A 26,776-nucleotide genomic window follows, 5' to 3' on the forward strand; every position below is an offset into this window, starting at 1 on the left:
GACAACTATTTCACACTTTCTCCCATGTTCTCCATCTTCACCCTCAGTCAAGGACTGTGCTTCCCACTTCACTGAGAAAGTTAAAGCATCAGGAAAGAACTTCCTACCCAGTGGCACCACACATCTACCCCTGGGTCCAAACCTTAGATCTTCTATTATTGGACTCAACAGGCCCATGCTCCTGGCCAAGGCCAGCCTCTCCATTCCCTAAATCCCATTTCCCCTCACTTATAGTAGTGCAGCAACAACTGTCCCCCTTTCTCCTGCATCATTTTCCTCTCTATTGTACCAATTCTACCAATACACAAACGTGTTAATTTCCCATCTTAAAAACAAAGACAACTTCCCCTACAGCCACTACCCCTTCTCTTTACATTTACTGCGAAACTTTTCTACACAGTTCTCATATTCGGTCTGAAGCTTCTCATTCCCTCTTATCCTATAGGGCTTTTATCTTCGACACATCTCTACTTGGTAAATCCAATGGCCAATCTTTAGTCCTCAACTTACTTAACAGCAGCCTTTGATACCAATGATCACACTTTCCTCAAGGGCCTTTCACAACTTGGTTCTTAGGATACCATCTTGCTTCCTTTCCTTCCTACACCCTGGTTGTTTGTTCTCCTTACCCCCAGCTTCTCACCCTCAGGCTCACTTTCAGCCTTGGTCACCTCTCTGAGCCCAAAACTTCACCACACATGCTGATGACCCCAAACTTCAAGCTCCAGCCTGACTTTCCTGATTCCTGCATAACTGCCCAGTGAACATCTCTGCATGGTATGTCCTTGGCATTTCAAACTCACCTAGTCTGCACATGAGCTCCTAATGTCCACAGCTCTGAGCAATCTGTGCTGTCTTCTCGTGGACTCTCATAACAAATGGAAACTCTTATATTAAGCAATAACTACACTAAACTGGGGAAGCCATTCCTGACTCCTTTCTTATTGTCACACCCCCTGTCCAGCTCATCAATATATCCCACCCATTTCTCAACACCTCCAATGCCACTCCCCTAGTCTAAGCCATTATCATCTCTAGTCTGAATCACTGCCACAATCCCCGCTGATGCTCCTTATTGGGCCCATAGTCTCTCCTCCCCCTTAAGTCTACAGTAGAGAGTGAGCTTACTAAAATAAAGGATTAGGCCACCGCTTCAATCAAAGCCCTGCAAGGACTCCTTCCCAATCACACTCAGAAAAAGCCCAAGTGCTTACAGAAACTATTAAGGCCTAATAAAATCTGCACCTACCACCCTTCGTCATCATATCTCTGATTTCATCCCCTACTATTCTCCGTACTTACTCTGGTCCAGCCTTGCACAATGTCCTCATGCAACATCCTCAATAGGTTCTGCAATTTTATCAGGCTAATTGATATAAATAAGAATTAAGTTCCTATAGCCTCAACTTTATAACGAAATGACACTATTCAAGGATCTGCTGTACCAGCCTCTGGCCGTGCTCAGCCTCAGGCCCTCCAAGCAAACAGCCTCCAGGCCTGGAGCTCCTGTGCCTGCTCTGCTTTTCACCCACATCTCATGCTGGCTTAGCCCCTCTGAAGCCTTTACTCAAAAGTCACTTTCTCAGTCAGGCTTTCCTGGCCCTCCTGCCTATAGCTGCAATACCGCAAACAGCTATTCCCCCTTCTTGCCTTTTCCCTTTGTTTTCACCACTATATCACATACCATATATTTTATTTATCTGTATTATTTATAATCTTTCTCCTGACACTGGAATATTGAGTTCCAAGAGGGCAAGAACATTTACCTGTTTTGTTCATTGCTTTATCTGCAGTGCCTAAAAGCAGTGCTTGACAAATCAGAGTTGTGAACAGATGAATGAAACACCGATTACATGGCTCAAAAGGGTCACATGATAGTGACTCTCTGCAAAAACTTTCCTTGACCTGTTTTAACTCAGATTGTCTACCTGCTGTTTATAATAATCCCTTTATAAAAATTATACAAATGAATTCGAAAACTATATGTATAGCTATGCTCAAAAAAATGTTTAAATTATGGTAAAATATATATAACATAACATTTACCATCTTAACCATGTTAAAGCACTCAGGTCAGTGGCATTAAGTACATTCACACCATCGTACAACCATTGCCATCATCCATTCACAAAACTCTCTCCAACTTATAAAACTGAAACTCTGTCCCCATTAAACACTAGCCCCCCACTCTCCTCTCCCCACAGACCTGACAACCACCTTCTACTTCCTGTCTCTATGAATCTGACTGCTCAGATACTTAACATCTCCCCCTAACTTGACAAAGCCACCTGGTCTCCCAACCTACCATGAACCCCTCTTTCTTCATGGCAGTCCCACACTGGCTGATCTTGGTGCTGCCCTCAGTGGCTTCCACTTTCTTCCAAGCATCAAGTCGGAATCTTTCCATCACTTTTATTTCTTCCCGAAGATCCATGTTCTCTTTGACCAGGACTTCTATCTGGCTTCTAAGACGGCCATGTGTACTTGACCATTTGGCTTCCTTTCTTTTCAAATCTTCCTGTAAATCTGCTATCTGCTGTTTCAAAGCCTGCTCCTCCCCCCCAAAAAGAATTACTAGAATTAAAATAATGTAATAGAAGAGTATAGCTAGTGTAGCAGAGAGAACAGAAAAGGGAAGGCTCAATCAATCACATTCCAATAATACTGGAATTTTCAGGAAAGGGAATGGGTCAGGCTAAAGCCTCACTTCATACCATCAACAAAATTAATTCCAGGAAACAGGGCAGGTAGGAGGGAGCCACCACTTAGGAGTTTACTGCAATAATATGGCCATGAGATAATGAAGGTCTAAATTAAGATATTCATTGAAATAGAAGAGATAAATGGGGAATATCTGGTGAAGAAAAAAATTAATAGGAATTAATTACTAACTGAAGGGAGAAGAGCTGAGGTAAAGGGAAGAATAAAAGATTCAAAGTCAGAACTACTAGCCCTGAAAACTGATTCTATTGGGAATTTATAAAAAATAGGTTTTAAGAAAATGAGTTGTTTTAGATGGACCAGATGACATAAGTCAAGAAACTCCTGGAAATGTCTAGAAGTAATCGCTGACTGCACAAAGAGAATAAAGATCAATGTCAGAACTAAGGAGAAATAGTTAGCTGGCTACACAGCCTATGTAGGTGCAAGTCAGGGGGAGTGACTGGAAGCTGAGGAAAGGAATACAGACAGAAGCTAGAAGCATTCCCCACCACCCACCAGAGAACCAATTCAAATATGAGACTGAAGGTAGTGAGACTCCTAACCACATCATTAACACACACAGATAACCTGACATCCACCCATGTTCATGTAAACCTCAAAACAGCCAACAAAGTGCTGCTCCAGTGAACATTATGAATAGTAAGAAAGTGAAACAGCCTTACTGCTGACATAAAAAAAGTTACAGTAGTCTGGATAGAAGATCAAACCAGCCACAACATTCCCTCAAGCCAGAGCCTAATCCAAAGCAAGACTCTACATCTTCAATTCTGTGAAGGCTGAGAAAGGTGTGGATGCTGCAGAAGAAAAGTTTAAAGCTAGCAGAGGTTGGTTCATAAGGTTTAAGGAAAGAAGTGGTCTCCATAAAAGTGCAAGGTGAAGCAGCAAGTGATCCAGAAGATCTAGCCAAGATGATTTATGAAGGTGGCTACATCAACAACAGATTTTCAATGTAGACAAAACAGCCTTATATTGGAAAGAGATGCCATCTAGGACCTTCATAGCTAGAGAGAAGTCAATGCCTGGCTTCAAAACTTCCAAGTACAGGCTGACTCTCTTGTTAAGAGCTAATGCAGCTGGTGAGTTTAATTTGAAGCCAATGCATTCTTACCATTCTGACAACTCTAGGGCCCTTAAGAATTATACTAAATCTACTCTGCCTGTGCTCTATAAATAAAGCCTGGATGACAGACCATTGTTTACTATATTGTTTACTAAATGTTGTAAGTATATTGTCAGAACCTGCTCAGGAAAAAAAGTTTCCCATTACTGCTCACTGACAATACACCTGATTACCCAAGAGCTCTGGTGGAGAGGTACAAAGGGGTTAATGTTGTTTTCATGCTTGCTAACACAGCATCCATTCTGCAGCCCATGGATCAAAGGTAATTTTGACTTTCAAGCCTTACTAATTAAGAAATACATTTCATAAGGCTATAGCTGCCATAGGCAGTGATTCCCCTGATGGATGTGAGCAAACAAAACTGAAAACCTCTGGAAAGGATTCACTTTTCTTGATGCCATCAAGAACATTTATGATTCATAGGAAGAGGTCAACATATTGGGTTGGCCAAAAAGTCTGTTTAGTTTTTTTCCATAAAATAAAAGACATATTTTTCATTTTCATCAATAACTTTATTGATTTCAGTATTGATTTGGAGTATGTCGGCTATCTCCCGCTATTGACTTCTAGTGGGTAGAGGCTAGGAGTGCTGCTAAACATCTTCCAATGCATAAGACAGCCACATAGCAAAGAATGATTTGGTTAAAATATCGATAGTACCAAGAAACTTCACAAACCACTTTTTACATGTTCAATCAGTCACAGCACCTTCAACATCCACTGCACAAATCTTTTTTTGCATTTCAGTTCATTTTTACCTTTCTTGAAATTATAAAGCATAACATGCCGAAAATGTTGCATATTTTCTTCATCTTCAATATTAAAATGGCTGCACAAAAATTCACCAATTTTGATCATTTTTTTTAAATGCATGCAGATATGACAACTATCACAATGCAATCTAACAAAACTGTTTCAAATTAAGTTAAAGACAACTAAGCACTACTAAAATCACTGTACAGAAAAAACTAAATGAAGTTTTTGGCCAACCCAATATTAACATTAACAGGAGTTTGGAAGTTGATTCCAACCCTCAGGGATGACTGAGGGGTTCTAGACTTCAGTGGAGAAAGTTACCTTCAGCTGTAATAGAAATAACAAGAAAACTAGAATTAGAAGTGTAGTCTGAAAATGTAACTGAATTGCTGCATTCTCATGCTAAAACTTGAACTGGTGAGGACTTGCTCCTTATGCATGAGCAAAGAGAGTGGTTTCTTGAGATGGAATCTACTCTTGGTGAAGAAGCTGTGAAGATGTGAGAATGACAACAAAGGATTTAGAATATTACATTAACTTAATTGATAAAACAGTGGCGGGGTTTGAGAGAACTGACTCCAACAATGAAAAAAGTTCTACTGAGGGTAAAATGCTACCAAACCATCACTTGCTACAGAGAAATCATTCGTGAAAAGAGTCAATTGACAGAGCAAACTTCATTGTTATCTCATTTTAAGAAATTGCCACGCCCACCCCAACCTTCAGCAACCTTGTTGGAGTCAGATCTCTCAAACCCTGCCACTGTTTTATCAATTAAGTTAATGAAATATTCTAAATCCTTTGTTGTCATTCTCACATCTTCACAGCAGCCATCAATATCAAGGCAAGATCCACACCAGCAAAAAGATAATGACTCAATGAAGGCTGGCTGGCATTTTTTAGCAATGAAGTATTTTCTATAAGTTATGTATTTTGTTTTCTTAGACATAATGCTATTATTGCACACTTAAAAGACTACAGTACAGTGAAAACATAACTTTTATATGCAATGGAAAACCAAAATATTCATGGGACTGCCTTTATTGAGGTGGTCTAAAACTGAACCCACATTATCTCTATACCTGTACCATCTCTTTAATTAATCTTTTAACGATTTAATAAGTGGAAGTGGGCTGAGACCAAGATGGCATGGAAACTTGCTGCCTTCCTCAAGAATGTCTGGGTTAGGGAGCCAATGCTGGTCATGTCCATTACCACCAAGGGCCTTGCTATTATTCTGTCCCCCTTCAGTCCCTACACCAAGTACACCACCATGATCAACCAAGTGACGCCCTACATCTACCCAGTGCCTCTCCGAGATGATGGGAATAAGCCCGTCATGCCCAGCCACCCCTAGGATCCCAAGGGCCCAAGTGTGGAGCGGCTGAAGAAACTGAACAGCTCCACTACAGGAATGAGGTCCCCTTTTCTGTGGCCCATTCCAATATAAACGTGAAAGCCAAAAAAGAAAAGTGGAAGAATATCAATAAATAGTTTTCAATTAAGTGTATACCTGTTTTTAAAGTATGTATTTGCATAGTAGAGGTAGAAAAAAAAAGAGTAAATATACTCAATAGGAAAATATGAAAAGCCATTAGTTTAAGAAAAAGAAGGTACTAGACCAAGAACAGAAACAAATAATGAACATCCATGGCTACACACAATATACTGTCTTTTTTTTTCTTGTACATGAATGATTATAATAGGCTTATTCCTAATAGCCCAACCTGAGAATACATCAAACAGCCATTAATTAGTAAAGTAATTAAAAAAAATTTTTATAACCATACATTGAAATATTATGCAGCAATATAAGTAAAAAAATTAATGACATGAAAAAACATAATCAACATTCATTACATTGATCATGATCAACACTTTACATTAAGTGAAAGAAGCTAGAAATAAGGCTACATACCATATGATTCCATTTCTGAGACAGTCTGGGAAATGCAAACCTATAGTGATAGAAGCAGATCTGCCTAGACTGCCAAGGTCTAGAGGGGTGAGTGTAAGAAAAATGACTTCAAAGGTGCATAAGAAAACTTTTTTTGAGTAACGAAAATATTCTTTAGCTTGACTGCAGTGTTGCTTACTTAACTATATATTTGTCAAGCCTCATCAAACTACACATTTTAAAAGAACAAATTTCACTGTATGTAAATTATACCTCAATAAGCCTCATTTAAAAATGTTATAAAATATTTCAGAACTGGAGAGAGATGACACTAGGATGTTTAAGTACCACCACGTTGGCAAAAACAACATGTGATAAGTCTACTTAATAGGCACACTGAGATTTAAAAACTCTTTTTAGACAAACACCTGAGCACCTTTCTCTCTGTAGAAAACTAAAAATATAATACCAATTAAAAATAATCAACAACCAAAACAGATTATGTGTAGCAATTATGTAATAAAGCCATAGAAAAAGCTGACAATAAAGATGAATATATATGTCCTTTAAAGTATAAAACACTATCAAAGTGTACTCTTACACTGGAAAGGATCAATATATGGATTGGTATAACGGTGCCCAAAATACTATTTTGTTTTCTCTGAATATGCCTAAGTTTTTTAATTATAAAGAGTTAAAAATTAAATGGCAAAACGTGTTATAATATGCAAATAAGCTGCTTAAGTAAAAACATTAAAATGTTAAATAATTTGTATCAAGGCAAACACATGATGGCCCAGCAATGAGTACCTTGGCAATAGCAGTTTGTTTAAACATGGGAGTAATCAACCCCGTAACAGTCTCAGTGGCAACTAAATTTGAAGATCTCATTAATTTTTTCTACTCTTCAAAGCTGGTATTCAACTCCTTGGCTGCTGCTGACAGAAGATCCAAAGGAATACGCTGATTTTAGGGAGCAGCTGGGTTAAAACTTCAGCCTTTAACCTTCTAATCATTATGTCACTTAATAACTGATGAAGTTCTTTAGGATTTGATGCTCCCCTACAATCACAATGCCTTTTACCAAAACACCTGACATGTGCATTATAGTATCTTTTGGCATAGTCAGTCCAAGTTCCAAATTTTTGTGGAAAGAGAGCATTAATCTGCATAAAAAGCTCTGCAGGCCTTCCCAAAGGTGGAGTTTCTGTAAGAATGGCTTGTTTGGCTTTCTGTACTATTGACAATAAAATCTTGCTGTGACTTGCATTTCCGGACTTCATGTAGTGTGATTCATCCATTATCACTACGTTGAAATTTTGATTATTCCATGTGTCTATCAAAGTTTCCATCTGTCGCTAAAAGATCATAACCCAGAATTGTCACTTTGCTGGTTAATATTCTCCCAGCATCAGTTTTATTCTGAGTAACACTGATTTCTTCTGGACCTAACTCTGGGATCCATTTCTCTATTTCTTCTGTCCAAGGGTACCTCAAAGATAAAGGGACCACTATTAAAAGAGGCCACTCCTTATACAAGTAAGCGATGACAATTTCCTGGATTGCCTTTCCTAGACTCATTTCATCAGCCACCATGCACCTCCAATCTCTTCTAAGGGCAAAAGTGATGCCACCTTTCGGAAAAGGAAGGAGCTTTGCTTTTAGTTTGTCAGGCAAAAAAATCCAGCTGTTTATAAGATTCACTTGTCAAACAGGAAATCTGAGATTAAGAGGCTTTTTTATAGCATGAAGTCTAGGCATGACGATCCCTGCACTCCAGCAAATGTCGGGGCAGAGAGGGCTAGAGATGCCTGAGGAGAAACTGGGGAAGGAGGCCTTGGGGAGAAAACTGAGAGAGTAGTGGGTGGGATCCCAGTGCTGACCCATCCCCCACATGGCAGCAGCCCTCTTGCTTAGGCAGCCACAATATACCAAGTCTTTTGAAAAGGGTCCAGTACTTAAATCAACACTAACAAAGTAGAAAGAGGAATCCAGAAAAAGTCACCAAATTATGAAATAGCCTAATGTCCTAAAGAGGAAAGCTAACTCACCAAATCTCCAGGAGATGAGGCCTCTACATCAACACTGTCCAGAGCCTTCTGCAATTACGATGTGTTCTGGACCTGCACTGTCCAATGATAGCTACCAGTCACACAATGGCTACTGAGCACTTGAAATGTGGCTGACGTCACTGAGAAACTGAATTTTTAGTTTTACTTAATTTCAATCAACTTAAATTTAAATAGCCAAATGTGCCTAATGACTAGCAGACTAGCAAGAATTCACTTAGAGAATAAGAGGATACATTGTTTGAGGGAAAGGCCCAAGTTACAATAAAGTAAAATCTATGTGTTATTCTCATCAAAATAAATAGAAACACAAGGAGAAAGCTCCTCTGCTATGGTCTGAATCACAATGGAAGAAGAAATCTCCGTTATGACAAAGGGAAGGTGGGAAGAGTCAAGCTTATAATCTTGGGTGGTCTAAGAAGGTTGCCTTTTCTTCCTTTTGGATCTTGTAAGATTTTCATAACATAGCCAAATATCAGAGTAAGTATTGCTCTACTCCCAGGACACTCAAACACAATAAAAATGAAATGACAAACCAATTATGCTGATATTTCAGAATAGGTTATGTTTTTAAATTTAGTGAAGTTTCCTGATAGCTGAATTTGATTTTAACTATTTAAAGTATTTGAAGTCTTCACAAAAAGTCATGCTAAATTTATATTATAGATTATAACAATAATCTATAATCTAGAGTATAGATTTTAAAAAGAAATTCAAGTAAGTTTAATATCAATTTTTAATTTTTCCCTAGCAAGCAAAAAGCAAAAACACTCTAATAATTGCTAGTAGAATTAAAAATTGAAGTTTTTATGAAGGGATAAATCTTGCAATATCTACATATGTGCATACTATCCCCTTTAACCTAGAAATTTCACTTTCAGGAATTTATCCTACAGATATACTTGAGTTTGTAAGCTACATGTAAACAAGGATGAATTCATTTTGTTTACACCTGTATCCCTACACATGCCTGCTACATTGCAGGTATTCAATAACCCCGTGCCAAATAACTAAGTAGAATAATTGTGAACTGATGTGTATACAAAATTATTCAGGACAGCACTCTTTAAAGAAAGAAAAAGAACACAAGCAATATAACTGTTTAGTTAAGTAAATTATGGCACATCCATATAATGCAATTCTATTCAATGGTAAAATAAAGACTGAAGATGCTCTTTCCGTTAAGATACAGAATGATTTCAATATACTACCATTAACTTCTTTTAAAAAAATTAGGAATATATATACACACACAAACACACATATAAATACACGCACACACGTGCACGCGCATTTGCTTAGAATCTCTCTAGAAAGATACGTGACATTGGTTGTCTCAAAAGAGAAGAAAACTGGGTGCCAGAGGAAGAGTGAAAGGGAAAGATTACACTGCACATTCTTTTTGTGGGGAAAAAAAATTAAAAGATTGTTAAACTCTAACATTTAATAAACCAAGCATTAACCAAAACATAGCACATGTTTCGCCCCACAAAAGTAAAAAAAATAGAATTAAAGACTCTATTCAACATGGAATGTCATAACTTAAGCTACAGGTGTGCAGATGAGATTGTTCAAAGATGGGGTACTACAGAAAGGAAGAAAGCAAAGGGTGGAACTCAAAAATACTGGTATTTAAAATATGGAAGTACAAGATGTGTTTGCATTTTATGTTATAAGTCAGGGACAGCCATTTAAAATTTTTCTCTTGGTAAACTGAAGTTTTTTCTTTTGATGAATTCCAATATATCCATTTCTTTCTTTTTTCTTTAATTTTATGTCATGTTTATTCTATTACAATTGTTTCAATTTTTCCCCCTTTGCCCATCTCCACCAATTCCACCCCTCCCCTGATTCCACAGTCAATACCCACTCTGTTGTCCATGTCCATGGTCATTCATACATAGTCTCTGGCTAGTCCCTTCCCCTTCTTTCCACCACTGTCCTCCTTCCACATCCCCTCTGGTCACTTTCAGTCTGCACCATGTTTCTGTGCCTGTGGTTTATTTTGTTCGTTAGTTTATTTTGTTGAATAGATTCCACTTATAGGTGAGATCATATGGCATTTGTCTTTCATCAACTGGCTTATTTCACTTAGCATAATATTCTCCAGTTTCATCCATGTTGTCGCAAAACATAGGAGTTCGTTCTTTCTTTCTTTCCTTCTTTCTTTCTTAAATGCAGATTGATTTTATTTATCTTTTTAAATGTCAAAGTCAATTATAAAATATTAAAAAATTTTAAACCATTATAAAGTCTCAGCAATTAAAACATGACACCAGCACAGAAATAATCAAGTATATCAATGAAATATAATGAGCATTCTAGAAATAAATGTATGCATCTAACAATGTAATATATGATTAAATTGATATTTCAAATCAATGGGGAAAATAAGGTTTATTCAACAAATAAGGTGCATGGACCATTGTTACTCGAAATAAAACAAATATAGAATAGAGGTCTATTTCACACATTATACAAGAAATATTCAGATGAGTTAAAATCAATATGTAAAATCTAAGAAGTTTTAGGATAAAATACAAAACAATAGTTTTCTTGACCTGAAGTAATATATTCAAACCCAGAAGCTATAAAGTAAAATATTGACAATATGACTATAACAAACATTTAAGACTATATAGTAATACACATATAAAAAAAGTTAAAGGACAAGTACTAGAATGGGAAAGTATTTGCAACACATTTTAAAAAGGGTTAATAGTTGTTTTTTTTTAAAGGAAAAAAATTCTACAAACCTTTAATCAATAAATGGATAAGAACACCAAAAAGTCATTTAAAGCTTTTTAAAAATAATAGAAATAGGCAAGAAATATACAAAATCAGGTTTAGTTTCAACAAATAGTAAAGGAACAATTAAAATAACATCATTGTCACAATCAGATTAATCAGTATTAAAAATAGTGGTAATATCAAGTATTGGCAACTCTGAAAGGAACTAGATATTCATAGAAACTTTTTCTTCATCTTAAAGCAGTCCCTTTAGCATATTTTGCAGTGCTGGTTTGGTGGAGGTGTAGTCTTTTAGCCTTCTTTTGTCTGGGAAACTCCTTATTTCGCCTTCCATTTTAATTGAGAGCCTTGCTGGGTAGAGCAGTCTCAGTTGCAGGCCTTTGCTTTTCATGAGTTGGACTATTTCTTCCACTCCCTTCTGGCTTGCAGTGTTTCTGTTGAGAAGTCAGATGCTAGCCGTATCGGGACTCCCTCATATATTACTATCTCTTTCTCCCTTGCTTGCGTTAGGATTCTCTGTTTGTCTTTGCTATTTGCCATTTTAATAATGATGTATCTTGGAGTGGGCCTCAGTGGGTTCCTCTGGAATGGGACTCTCTTGTTTTTCCTGGACTTGTGTGACTTTCTCTCTCCTCCAATTAGGGACGTTTTCCATCATGACTGTTTCAAACAGGTTCTCTGTCCCTTGCTCCTCTTCTTCTCCTCTGGTATTTCTATTATACGGACATTAGTACGTTTCAGGTTGTCCTGCATTTCCCTCAATGCCTCCTCATTCTTTTTGAGCCTTTTTCATTTTCTTGCTCTTTCTGGGAGCTTTTTTCTACCTTATCCTCTAGTTCACTGATCCGATCCTCGGCTTCATGTAGCATACTTTGATTCCTTCTGCTGGGTTCTTCCATTCAAAAATTGTATTCTTCATTTCCTCTCATCACTTATGGATACTTTCTATGTCCTTTTTCATGCTGATATAGTTTGCAGTAAGTTCCTCATAGTTTCCCTATAGTTTTTGGCAATTCTCCCTGAGCTCACTGAGCTTCCTTAGAACTGTTGTTTTAAACTCAGTATCGGATAGTTGACTTGCCTCTATTTAATTTATTTCTTTTTCTGGGGATTCCTCCTATCCCTTCAAGTCAGGGGTATTTCTTTGTCTTCCCATTATTTGTGAGACTCTTCTCTTTTGCTTCTGCTTCTTAAATTGATCTGCCTTGATTTCCTGACTTTGTGGTGTGAACTTCTATAGTAGGAGACTGCTGTTTTTACTTTCTGGATCTGTCTCTGATGATGTCAGATGTTGTCTCTGTCTGACCTCAGGCAGTTTGTTCGAGACTGGCTGTCTCCTTCAGCTGTTAAATCTAGTCACTCTGAACTCAGCAGACCAGCTTAGACAGCTCAGTGCAGGGCGGAGTCCCTCCTGGGGGCAGGGTTATTGGCCCCTCTCAACCTGCTGCCGCTCAGGGGAGTGGTCTCTGCCTGAGCAAGATGGCTGTTGCCATATGAGGGAGGAGTCAGCACTGGGATCTACTATCTGTGGCTGCCACTCTGCAGTCAGCAGGCAGCTTAGACAGCATAGGGCGGAGTGGAATCCAACCTGGGGTGGGGCTATATGGTCTCTGATTCTGCTGCCACTCAGGGGGAGTGGTCTCTTCCTGAGCAAGATGGCTGCTGCCTCATTGGGGAAGAGTCAGTACCAGTATACTGCCAGCTACTCTCAGTTCTCTCCCCAAAGCCTCTTTCCCCAGTCTCTCCTCAGGCATCTCTAGCCCACTCTGCCCCCACCTTTGCCGGAGACCAGGATTAGTGGCTGCCAACAAAAGTTTATGTGTTGGTCCTTTAAACAGCTCTTTGCATCTCCAGCTTCCTGTCTCTAACAGAGAGCAACCCTGCTGCTTTTCGCAGCTGTTTTCTGTGTACTTTCTGAGCTATGGTGCTGTAGGCTGGAGGTCCCTGCTTTTGGTGTAGACTCCACTCTTCTCAGGGGGATCCAACTAGCCGTTCCAATATCCTTCTGGTGCTGCCACCCATGGGCCCACATTCTTGAGTCTCTACCACACTCCTGACTAGATATTTTGCACTAAAGCTGATTTTTCTGTGTGTCTGGGGTTATAAGGCTCCTCTCTCGCTATTGTGCAGTTGTTTGTTCAAGGTGATTTCTCCACAATTTAGTTGTAATTCCAGATTGATCCTGGGAGGAGGTCAGTGTGACTTCCACTCACTCCTCTACTATCTTGATTCTCACCTCCAATTTTTTCTTTTATACTTAGTTCTTTGTCTTCTCCTGGAAATCTTTGCATATGCCAATGTCATGAATATATTCACCTACGTTTTTTTCTATAGTTTAGCTAGAAATGCATTAGTTCTTAAGTACTACATTCCTCTGATCATGTCCATTTCTAACTTTGAAATTAATAGGCCTGATCCTTTGGCCTATCACTGTATAAGTTTTAGAATTCAACACCTATTTAGTATATGGGCATTCAATTATTGTAAATAAACAAAACTAACAGTACTTGTTGTATGACAGGTAAAACAAATTAATATAACATTACACCAGTGAACTTCCAACTCCTGGCTTATTAATTGATGTCATTGTAGTAGTCCTTTTTTCAGGGGGAAGGGGGGAGCCTTTAGTAAGAGAATAAATATTTCACTCTTTAAAAGCCAGACTACAAAAATGTTCTTAATGCAGTGTCTCAGACAGATAACTTGTTGATTCAATGCATGATTAATAAATTGATGCCAATGTCTCTTTGACACATTAAATAACTAAAATTCTTATAAGACTGTCATCGTCACTAATTTATATGATTATATAAGTATCGGTATACCTGTATTTCTTCACGCTCCTTTTTATCCGGAAAAGTTCTTGCAACTGTAGTATATGTTTCAAACACTTTGCGTTTATTTTGTAGCTTCCTCATTTCTTCCTTTTTAAATTCTTTTATTCGAGCCAATTCTTTTGCTTTCTGTTGTTGAAAGTCTGCAATTTCTTTCCTAAAATGACCAAACCATGTTACCTAAGGGGATCATCTAAATAATCTAAGAAGACCATCTCAATATAATAATCTACATGTGGCACCAAAATGTAACGCCAGTGACAGCCTAGAAATGAGGAGATGTTAGTCTTAGTTATTCCATTCTCAATCCAGAGCATTGAAATAACAGCCAATTAACTCAATGAACCATCCACTGGGCACCTACTATACATCAAGCAGGAACTATAGCAGAAAAGCTAAACTTCCTTACTCCCATGAAGCTTTTTACATCTAATGGGAGAGACAGACAATGATAGACTAAGAAAGTAAATATATGGAACATTAAAAGTATTAAGGAAGAAAATAAGCAAGGAATCAGGTTAGAGAATATCAGGATAGGGGATTAAAATTATGAATGGGATCACCTCACTGAGATAATACTAAAACCTGAAGAAAATGAGAGAATAGCCATGAGGTTAGCTAGACAAAAGAGTTCAGGCAGAGGGAACACCACATGCAAAAACCCTGAGGTAGGAATATGCCAGATGTGTTCAAAGAACAGCCAAGCAGCCAGAGCGGCTAAAACAATGAGCAAGAGACAGGAAAAACAAACCCCGAGGACCAGGTTAACTAGTGTCTTATGGACCACTTGAGGACTTTGGTATCTAGCTGAGGAGAATGCTGATTAGAGGGACGACTGCCATAACCCAGATTCACTCTCCATGCCATATTACGAGCGTAGGGAGAGCAACATCAATAAGATGATGTAACAGAAGGTCCCTGGCTTACCTTCTCCTACATAAACAACAATCCAACAGCAATCCATGAACATAAGTGCTTTTGTGGAAGCTCTAGGATTCAGGTAGGATGTTGAGAAACTCTGGTAAAGCCATGATATGAAGGACAGTCATTTAGCGAAGGCAGGCCCATGCCCCAGTGGCAGACTTACTAAACATGGTCCTGGCTGCAGAATGAAAACAGACCAGCCCCTTTATGGGCTCAGCCCAAGCACCATCCACCAAGGGACTCGGGAAGAGCCACACCCATCTGTGCCCCTGATAACAGGCCCACAGACCTCAGTTCTAAATATAGATCCTGAAACAGCCCTATGACCTGGCTCCAGCCTTCTATACTGTGGTACTGGAGACAGTACTGTCCACCCAGGCACCCAGCAGGAAGATGTCCAGGAAACGGTGGAGGCCACACTTATCCTTACCCATGGTAACTGATCCCCCTATCTACAGCTGCAACAGTGGGCCCAAAAGTAGCCCATGACCTATGACCTACCTCCAGCCCTACTAACTATGGACCCAAAAGCAGTCCTGTCCAAACTGGTGTTCTAGCAGGAATCATCTCCACTTGCACCCCTGGAAACAGGCCTGCCAACCATGGATCTCACTATGGACCCAGAAGCAGACACATGACCTGGTTACAGTCCCATTCAACTGTGATCCTGGAGACATAGTTATCAGTCCAAGGGACCCAGCAGGAGAAGGTAAAGACCTGCCAAAACCACTCTGTAAAAACAGGAAGAGGTTAGTTGCTCTTTCAAATGCAAAGACATCAACACAAGGCTGCACAGATCATGAAGGATTAGGCAAACATGACACCACCAAAAGCAACTAATAAAGCTCCAGTAACCGATCCCAAAGAAACGGAGATCTACAAACTGTCTGACAAAGAAATCAAAATAAGTTGTTTTAAAGAAACTCAGCAACGTACAATAGAACACAGATGAACAAGAAAACAATACATGAAACAAAATGAGAAGTTCAACAAAGAAACTCATAAAAAAGAACTAAACAAAAATTCTCGAGCTAAAAAAACAACAGATGAAGTAAAAGAAAAGAAAGAAGTGCAACAGAAACCTTCAACAGCAGACTCCCTCCAGCAGAAGTAAGAATCTGAACTAGAACACAAATAACTTGAAATTATAGTCAGAGGAAAAAGAAGAATAAGAAAGCCTCCAGGATTTATGGAAGACCAAGGAGTGAACCAAATACACATTGTATCAGTCTCAGGAGGAGAAAAACAACACAAAATCAACAAAGCCTTAGCTAGACACACACACACAAAAGAGAAAGATACTCAAATAGCATAAATGAAAGAGGTGACATTACAACAGATGCCTCAGAAATAAAAAAGATCATATTATCAACTATTACAATCCAAAAAAATTGGATAACCTAGAAGAAATGGATTGATTTCTAGAAATATACAACCTACCAAAACTGAATCTAGAAGAAACATAAAGCCTGAACAGACAGATAACAAAATCGACTGAATCAGTAAAAAGCTCCCAACAAAGAAAAGTCCAGGACCAGATGGTTTCAAAGGTAAATTCTACCAAACATTCAAAAAATTAATACCAATTCTTCTTAAACTCTTCCCAAAAAGGAAAAAGGAACACTTCCAAACTCATTTTATGAAACTAGCATCACAATTACCAAAGCCAAAGACACCACAAGAAAACTACAGGACAATACTCCTGATGAATGCAGATATAAAAATCCTCATTGAAATACTAGGAAACCAAATTCAACAGCACATTAAAAGGATTATACAGGATGACCAAGTGGGACGCATCCCTCAAATGCAAGGTTGGTTCAACATATGATCCAGCAATTCCACCCTGGGTATATATCCAAAAGAATTATAAAAGCAGAGACGTGAACGGATATTTGTATATCAGTGAAAATAGCATAATTCACAATAAACAAAACCCAAATGTCCAGCTGCATGCCAAGGAATGCTAAGAGTTGCCAGCAACTACTAGAAGATAGGAGAAAAGCATGGTTCTGCAGACGCCTTGCCTTTGAACTTCTAAGCCTCCAGAACCATAAGAAAATAATTTCCTGCTGTTGTAAGTCATCCAGTTAGTATGTGCTTTGTTACAACAGCCCTAGGAAATTAATACACTAGCCAATGTAGTATTTGAATTCATAACCCCAAAATGCCTTTTAAATTTCTATTTATAATCTCATTAACCAAGAGAATTCCCCTTTTTAACACAGCTTTGATCACAATGGATCATTTAATTTAAAAAATTCATATGTGGTACGGATTTCATTTCCATTTATATTGTTGGATTATAATTGTTGGAAAATTATTTCCACTATTCTAGATATGATCTTAAAGATACTAAGTATATCACTGTATATTTTTTCCAACTTAGACACAAACTTACCTGAGTTTTTCCAAGGCACTTTCTCGTTCAATGCGAAGTTTAGCTAAAGATGTGTTCTCAGCTTTAAATGTTTCTATTTCCATTTCCAATTCAATAACTTTCTCCCTCAAAACTTGAGATCGAGCATTGTCACCTATAAAATAGGCCATAAATATTGAACTTCACAAGAGGACTTCAGCAGCAAAACACTACCTAGCTATTAACACTAAGAGCCAAAAATAAGGTAAATACCCCACTAAAATGCATTAGAAAGAATGTTTCTAATAACTAAATTTTAGAATAATTTTGTCTTATCTTTCCAGATGAAACCAGTCTAAATTTAAAAAAGAATCAAATTATTCTACCTCAAAAGTTTCAATCTGACAATAAATTAACATTATATATAAAAAGAAACCATTCAAATTTTTAAAAGATATAAAAATAACTTAGGAACATGAATAAGTCACAAGATATGTAAAGCACCAAAAAGCAAAGTTTACCCCTTGCTAATCAAAGAAATACAAATTAAGACCTTTTTTCAGTATCAAACTGCTATTTAAGAGAGTAAAATATGTAATGCTTCTTTTAACTATGCTTTGGAAACTAAACTTGATATATATCACAAGACTAATATACACATATTTACCCTTTGAACCTTTTCTAAAAATCTTACTAAAGAACAAACTTGTAAAATCTTAGTTTTGTATAAAAATATGCTTTGCAGTGGTATTTATATTAGCAAAAAGTAATCTGTCCAACATTAAGAAAATTACTGCATAAAATTATGCTACATTCATATAAAGCTATGCCACCATTTTTAAAATACACAGACAGTGTTAATGACATGGCCAACAGAGGTTATATACTGGTTAAAAAGGAAGAGTCAAGTTATAATATTTGTTGCTATGATATTTAAAATACAGAGGAAGAATGACTGAAAATATCCCAAAACAATATCATAGTTACCTCTGGGTAGTTCAGTTATAAACATTCTTGCTTCTATACTTGTATTGTTTATACAAAACAATATCATAGTTACCTCTGGGTAGTTCAGTTATAAACATTCTTGCTTCTATACTTTTTAAACTTCCAAACTTTCTGCAAAAGTATCACTTTTAAATTCAGAGTATTTTTTAAATAGTATGCTATAATTTATATTTTAAAGCTTTCCAAGGCATTCAGAGTTTATAATATAACATAATAGAAGTTTTTCAGTATAGATTTAAAAAGCCCATCACATCAACTGAATACTATACAGCCATTAAATGGAACAAGACAGCTGTATGTGTTAAAACAATCTTCAAAATAAATAACCAAGATGCAAGAATGTTATATAAAAGGCATGTTTTCATTTGTACAGAAGGGAAATTACACACTCAGACATATGCTTTCATGTGCATGAAATGTATTTAGCATATGCAAATGAAATGGGAATGCTCGTGCCTCTGGGAAGGGGGACTAGGAGCCCAGGTCTGGTGGTGGAAAGAAACTTGGCTTATACTGTATTTCTTCATGGTTATATTTAACAAGTTAATGCGTGAGGTAGTTAAAAAAGAAAAGTTAAAATATAGTCATCAAAAAAAAGTGTGCACACATAAAATTTACTCCACAGTAACACAAACCATAAATTGGTTACTCCTTGGTTGTAAAAGAAACTTTGATGTTATCTCATTTTATAATAAAGTAATTACTTTTAAAGAATAAGACAGGCTTAAATTTGAAAAATCTGAAATCACAATTCATCCAAACCTCTTATACTAGTCACTATTACATTATTAAGACCTACAAATCAAATTTTAACATAGCAACCAGAAGTTAGGATTTTAGGCATTCTGACAACACACTGATAAAATAAACGTTAAATTTGCAACAATCTGTTATATATTTATAATGCTCTGACTTACCAGCAGGTTGGTCTTGAACGTTTAACTTGGGTTCATTTCCCAAGTGTGGATCTGATTTAGATTTTGGTCTTGGTTTCAAAGAAGGGAAGAATTTCATCATCAGATGTGATGTAGGAGGAGGACCTGTGCCTCTCCTGGATAGGCTCAAGTCTTCCTTCTTGACTGCTGCAACCTTCCTTTTTATTGTTTTGTCCAGTACACATATATCACTCATTTTAGGGTAAGTCTGGGGAGTTCCATAAATGGCTTCATTCCCAAGAATAACATCATGTTTAAATGAATTCTCCTCAAGATCGGTCCAAGTTCTTTCATCGTCAAAGTCAATTTTACTCATATTTAGAGATGAGAGTTTTCTTGAGGACTCAGAACCTTTATTTTTCAAGCTTTCTGTTATGATAGACTCATCACTACTATAATCTTTATCAGACAAATTTAAATCCACATCTCTTCTTTTATTCTCTTCTTGAGTCCCAGTGTTCATTAAAGGCCCCTTACCATCACAAACTTGTGGACTATCTTCTCTGCTTCTCAAACCCTTTTCGTTGTCCTCAGCTGATGGTTTTATGATAATGCCCAGTTGCTCCTCAAAGTCAGTGCTACTGTCGCTGTTGATTACATTATCATTTGCATTCCACTTCATCTGATTTTCAGAAGTGCTCATTTGGAATGCTTTTTCACTGACTTTACAAGACAGTCCCCCCAATCTGTCAGGTGAGGACAGAGAATTAAGTTGTTTGGGTGCAATCTCACACTCACCCTCATTTTCATGTTTATTATGGTCTGGATGCTCATTTTGGCTACACTGACTAATGGGACCCAGTGTCATCATCTTTTGCTGCTGCTCAGCTTTGACAGGAGTAGAAGACAGCCGGTGACCTTTACAGGTCTGTTGGTCCCTCTCTAAGATCTTCAATACAAATGAGGAATTGCTGGAAAATGATATTTCATCAGCAGCTTGTTCTAAAAACAAAAATTCATCTAATTCTAAATTTTCCTTTTCCTTTTCTTTTTCCCAATTCTCCAATTTTTTCTGAACAGAAACATCAAGAGAAGAGCCTAACTCTCTCACGTTCTCAGCTATGGGAGTTTTAGAAGTCATGCAGCCTTCCAGCCCTGTAGAAAGGTGAAGTGTGTCTTTATCTTGTGTGTTATTCCAGACTTTGCAACCAATATCACAAGGTTTTGTACACTCGGGTGCATTTTCTTTATTATTAGATTCTACTTTTTTTTCTAGTATGAACTGGTCTCTAAATTGCCCACCACGTTTATTCCCTGCCAGTATTTCCAATCTTGATGAAAAGAAACCTTTCACATTATTACTCCTAAGCACTTCTGGCTTCTCACTGAGTGTGATATAACCACTCTTGGTTCTAGCTTTGTTATTTCTAGCAGGAGGGTTCTCTGTACACAGTTCTTTATTAATAAGAGCAGTTTTCCGCTGGAATTGTTGTCTGTCTATTTTAAACACTGGTTGGTCCTCTGAAATGCTCTGATTAGTCATTAGTTTACTGCCCCTCCCTTTCTGAAACTTAGATTTACCATTAGTGAATCTAGCTAAACCTTCTCCTCGTTTTAAGAATGGTTGTTTTGGTTTTGCTTTGATTAGCAATGATCCTTCTGTTTCCTATAATAAAGAATAGTACTTGAATTAATGCTGGGTATATTTAAAGCAAATTATAAACAAATCTCTACCATCTTAGATAATTCAATCCAACGGTGGCAATGCTAACCCTTAGCTGTTTCTGTTTCAATTCTTGTTCTTCCAACCGAATTTGTTCTTCCAAGTAGTCTTCAAATGTCTGTTTCCTTTCTCTAATAGCAGCTTTAATAGGCCTAATAATAAAAATAAAGTTATTTTAACATGCAAATCATGATGTGGTAAATATTTTATACTTAGTGTACCTAATACAGTGACATGCCTAATTACACTGAAAACTAACCTTTTCCAAAGTTACAGATCCCCCCCCTTTAAAAATTTAATGAAAGCTACAATCCCACACCATCTCCCGAAATACAAAAATATACAATACATGATTTGAAAAAAAAAAACTCTTCTGAAGTCCATCTAACAACCTTAGATTTTTAAAGTAATGTGTTCTTTATGTAAATTTAAAACATACTTCAAAAAGTTTATTATATACACATTCTTTAAGAAGATTCTTAACACTGTACATACAGCAACAATCAAAAAAGTCATTTGCCCATTAATAACATATAGTAAGTACTGGTATTTTATCTTCGTCACAGAATTCCATTTTTTTATTATTTTTTAATCCCCACCCAAGGATATGCTTATTGATTTTAGAGACGGGAAGAAGGGAGAGAGAAGGGAAATACCGATGTGAGAGAGAAACAGCGATAGGCTACCTCCCACATGCACCCCAACCAGGGATCAAAACCGTAACCTAGGCACATAACCTCACCGGGAATCGAGCCCTCAATCCTTCAGTGTATGGAATGACACTCCAACTAGCTGAGCCACCTAGCCAGTGCTTTGTCATAACATTTTAAAATTCTATAACCAGACTTACACAATTTGAATTTATAAGTGACACCAAATGTGAGACTCCAATATTTAATTTGTTTTTCTTTTCTCCAAAATAAGATTTACCTATTTGAGAGAAGATTAATTTTATCCAGATATTACTGTTAGATGAAAAAACTTTGCTCAGTTCTTCCAGTACAATATGAAAGCCACTTAAAATGATTTATCTCCCCAAATTCCCTCTGCTACTAACAGTATGTGTTAAGTTGTGTCCTCAGTCTTATACATAAAAGCATCTTCGTGCAAAAACAAAAAAAAGTATGGATCTTTCAAACAAAATACTCAATAATAATGGCTAGCTATTATATTAAATTATCACATTTCTTATTCCTTGTAACATGGATGATACCTTTCTTCAATATTAACCACTTCTGAGGAATCACCAATTTTTTTTAGGTTCATATCATTCTCTTCCTGAATCTGGTCTGTCATTTTCTCCCAACATAGTAAAATACCTTGACCTAGAATAAAAATTAGGAACAATTTAGTTCAAAAAGAAGCAAGTTAAAGTCTTAAAACTTCAGAATTTTATAAGTTACTAAGGTTAAAAAAAAAAATACTGGTTAAAAGTAAGGCATGCCGAAGATTTCACAATTCTCAAGGATTTCTTTATTATGATAAAGAAAAACTACAAAACCCTAATTAAAACACAACATTCTTCAGAACTTCCTGCCCAGATGAAGGCATAGGTACACTCACTTTGCCTATTCACACAACCATAAGAAAGATAACAACCAATCTAAAAACAAAAAGTAAGGCAGGGACAGCAAGGCTGCAATGGCTGAAGCCAGTGGATCAGGCAGTGCCACATTCACATATGACAGATTAAAACCAGGAGGGACAACTGGGGAGTGAGTGATCCCAACCCCAGGCCACACCACACAGCCAGAATTCCAGCAAAGAGAAAAATAAAGCCTAATAACCTCTGGCTTTAAAAACCAGTGGAGCTTGGGGCAGTGGAAGAAACTGCCAGTCTCTCAGGAGAGTCTGTTTAAAGGGCCCACAGGGTCCTAGAACATATGCAAACTCATCCACTCTGGGAATCAGCACCAAGGCAGCAGCTAGAAGGGTGCCAGTCACTTACAGGAAGTGGGGGAAAGTGACTGGATATGGAGCATGAGATGACTAAGTTGCAGGGTTTTTTCTCTGACTCCTCCCCCACATACAGTGCCACAAAGCAGTGAAGCCAGTTGCACCACCGTGGCAAATACCTAAGGCTGTGCCCCTTACAACATAACAGATGCACCCACAAAGGGAATCAAAGCAGCTCTAGCTAATATGCAGAAATACAAGGAGGCCGCCAAATTAAAGAAACAAAGAAATATGGCCCAAATTAAAGAACAGATCAAAACTCCAGAAAAAGAACTAACACAGAGATAGCCAACCAACCAGGTGCAGAGTTCAAAACACTGGCTATGAGGATGCTCAGAGAAATGACTGTGTACAGCCACAAAATAAGGAAGTGAAGGCTATACAAAGTGAAATAAAGAAAAAACATACAGGGAACCAACAGTGAAGGGAGAGTAACAAGGACTCAAATCTTAACAATTTGGAACAAAAGGAAGAAATAAACATTCAACTGAAACAGAAAGAAAGAAGAATTCAAAAAACAAAAAATAAAAAAACGAGGAGAGGCTTAGGAACCTCCAGGACAACTTTACATGTACCAAAATCTGAATCATAGGGGTGCCAGAAGGATAAGAGGAAAAGTAAGAAACTGAAAACTTATTTGAAAAAATAACGAAAGAAAACTTCCACAATTTGGCAAATAGACATCCAAGTCCAGAAAGCTCAGAGAGTCCCAAAGAAGTTGGACCCAAAGAGGACCACACCAAGACACATAATAATTAAAATGCCAAAGGTCAAAGATAAAGAGAGAATCTTAAAAGTGGCAAGAGAAAACAAGAGTTGCCTCCAAAGGAGTTCCCAGAAGACTATCAGCTGATTTCTCTAAAGAAATCTTGTAGGCAAGAAGCATTCAAAGAGATGAAAAGCAAGGACCTACAACCTATACTACTCTATTCAGCAAAGCTATCATTTAGTATTGAGGGAAGATAAAGTACTTCCCAGGCAAGGTAAAGCTGAAGGAGTTCATCATCGCCAAGCCCTTATTACATGAAATGTTAAAGGAACTTATTTAAGAAAAAGAAGATCAAAACTATGAACAGTAAAAATAACAACAAACTCACAACTATCAGCAACAGAATCTAAAAAAACAAAAACAAACTAAGGAAACAACTAGAACAGGAAAGGAATCACAGAAATGGAGATCACATGGAGGGTTAGCAGCAAGGACAGAGAACGAAGAGAATAGGGTTAAAAAAAGAAAAATACAGGGAATAAGACGTATATTTGGTAAGTACAAAATAGAAAGGGGGATGTTAAGAATAATATAGGAAATGGAGAAACCGAAGAACTCATGTGTATGACCCATGGACATGAACTAAGCAGGGGGACTGCTGGGGGGAATAGGGATACTGGGCAGAGGGGGGGAAAAAGGGGGAAAAAATGGGACAACTGTAACATCATAATCAATAAAATATACTTAATTTAAGAAAACAACATTCTTCAAAATGTTAATGTTATGAAAACTGTGATCTTTTCTACATTAAAAAAAGACTAAAGAGTTAAAACAGCTGAACGTAATACACAATTGGATTATGGGGTTTTTTTAATTTTTAAAGACATTTTGGGATAATAGGGGAATTCTAGGATAGATCTGAATATTAAAGAGCTACTGTTAATATCCCTAGTTATAATAATAATATCATGGTTATACAGAAGAATGTCCTAATTTTTACTTGATGCATGCTGCAATATTTGAAATGATATAACATAATGTTTATATATTACTTGCAATAAAATGACTCAGCAAACTGCATGTGTATATATACACACACAAATAAAGGCAAAGTAAATATGGCAAAATATTAACCATTAAATCTAGGTGGTGGTATACTGGTAACCATTACAGTGGTCTTTCAAGTTTTATGGATGTTTGAAATTTTCCAAAATAAAAGGTTAGGCAGTGTATTATTTAAAAAAATAAGAAAAAGACATTTAACCATTCCATACCAAGAATTACTCTAAGTTAGGAATAAGATATTACGCATAATCTTAAGTAGTAAGCATAGACACCGCTAGTCATATTATTTGTATTTTTCTATAATTCAAAAGACTATGTTCTTAAAAATTGGAAATTAAATTAAAATTTAAAGTACTAGAAAGAGCCCTGGCTGGTGTGGCTCAGTGAATTGAGCACAAGCCTGCGAACCAAAGGGTCACTCGTATGATTCCCAGTCAGGGCACAGACCTCGGCTGTGGGCCAGGTCCCCAGTAGGGGGCATGCAAGAGGCAACCACACATTGATATTTCTCTCCCTCTCTCTCTCCTTCCCCTCCCGTCTGTCTAAAAATAAATAAATAAATATCTTTAAAAAAATAAAGTACTAGTAATAACTTAGTACTTCACAAAGAACATTAAATACTGATGTATTACTAGAGTAGCACAATGAAATTATTAAAATTATGGTTATAAAGACTATAGAATATACCATAAGCATTTTCCATGTTGAGTGGGAAGGAACACAACCTATCATATGATACTCTGTAATTATAAAATGTGAAGTAGGGAGCAGAAAAAAAATATCACACAAGAGCTCTGAGTTTAGATCATCAGACACTAAGTGCCATTTCTGTAGCAGGAATTTGCTGTATACTAGTAATACAGAGGTATGGTGAAGCTAGTGTCTGGTATAGGGGAGATTTTTTACGGGTAATAAGTCCCATCACCAACCTTTTTCTCACATTTCACATTTTCTATCAAGTGCCCTGCCACAACACACCTTTTAAATCAATCCCAAACTATTTCTAAGCTCTCAAAGAAAAACAGTACAACAGAACTTTTTGCCTTCCTTTCCAAATCCCCATGTTACCATGCAAGGTTTGAAGTCAGCATGAGTACTGAGACTGTTCCTGAAAGTCACAAATTCTGTGTCCAACTCGTCATCCAATTTAGGTTCAGTGGCTGTGCAGCATGTAGGACCTCATAATTAACGCCAAGGGGACAGAAGAAAAATGCATAAAGGACTCTTCTTGTCTTAGAGGACAACTTGGTAACACTCTTGGTTATGTGCAGAAGATATAAATATAAGTAACTCACCTTTAGAATGGTTATGGTTTTCTTCCTTCAAATCATTCTTTTTCACAAGTGCTTCTTCATACTGTGCCTCATAAAACAAATTGGGAGAACCACCACTTTTTGAAGTTAAGACAAAATCCTGATGAGTAGTTCTACAGAAGTTGTTTTGTTCACTGGACAAAATGTTGGAAGCATACATTTTTTCTTGAGTTTGATTCTGGTAAATAGATGATGGTAAGAAGGGTCTGGGTTTCTCTCCGGTGGCTGAACTTCCTGGAGATCTGTACTTCTGGCTCTGATCACCAGGCAGCAGAGCTAAACCTTGCAATTAAGAAAATCAACAAACTGATGTCTCTCCATAACTTTTTGGCTTCCACCCATTAGTGACCCCACCAAAAAGTTTTCTCCACAGTGATAAAAGTATTTTGTTTCTCCTTATTAGGAAACTGTGTTTAACAAAATCTTGAAAGTTGTAAAACTCCAAAGTGAACGATTTGGATAATTTTTATTGAAAACATGTTTGCACTGTGATTCATGTGCAGAGAGTATGTAAAGGCAAGGCAAGGCAGCAGAACAGCCCAGCTCTATAAGGCTTCACTCAGGAACCAACTGTGACAAATACTCCTGGTGTCCTCAGCTCACAATCTCATGACAGCTCACAGTTAGACAGCTTCAACACAGATACTTACAAATGATCTGCACTGTTCCCTAATGGTCATGCTCTTTGTGTCA

The 26,776-nt window shown here is 37.3% G+C and overlaps 2 protein-coding genes across 2 annotated transcripts in view; one reads left to right on the forward strand and one right to left on the reverse strand.

Moving 5' to 3' along the window:
- CENPJ (centromere protein J) overlaps positions 1-26,776 on the reverse strand; it is a 58,341-nt gene that overhangs the window by 18,870 nt on the left and 12,695 nt on the right. The window contains exons 4-10 of the mRNA XM_054577459.1: positions 26,066-26,365; positions 22,254-22,365; positions 21,090-21,192; positions 19,360-20,983; positions 17,477-17,609; positions 14,143-14,308; positions 2,306-2,548 (exon numbers count right to left, since the gene is read on the reverse strand). Of these exons, the coding sequence (XP_054433434.1) occupies positions 2,306-2,548; positions 14,143-14,308; positions 17,477-17,609; positions 19,360-20,983; positions 21,090-21,192; positions 22,254-22,365; positions 26,066-26,365 (2,681 nt within the window). The remainder of the gene's footprint in view (positions 1-2,305; positions 2,549-14,142; positions 14,309-17,476; positions 17,610-19,359; positions 20,984-21,089; positions 21,193-22,253; positions 22,366-26,065; positions 26,366-26,776) is intronic.
- LOC129073794 (NADH dehydrogenase [ubiquinone] 1 alpha subcomplex subunit 3-like) lies at positions 5,745-5,957 on the forward strand. The gene has a single exon (XM_054577458.1). The coding sequence runs from the start codon at positions 5,745-5,747 to the stop codon at positions 5,955-5,957; it is 213 nt and encodes a 70-aa protein (XP_054433433.1).

The sequence above is a fragment of the Pteronotus mesoamericanus genome, unplaced genomic scaffold, assembly GCF_021234165.1.
Source record: "Pteronotus mesoamericanus isolate MK-2021 breed Mesoamerican mustached bat unplaced genomic scaffold, CSHL_Meso_final contig_433, whole genome shotgun sequence".
Classification (NCBI taxonomy): domain Eukaryota; kingdom Metazoa; phylum Chordata; class Mammalia; order Chiroptera; family Mormoopidae; genus Pteronotus; species Pteronotus mesoamericanus.

Coding starts and splice junctions, on each gene's coding strand:
- LOC129073794 (XM_054577458.1), top strand. CDS start 5,745: ATGGCATGGAAACTTGCTGCCTTCCTCAAGAATGTCTGGGTTAGGGAG.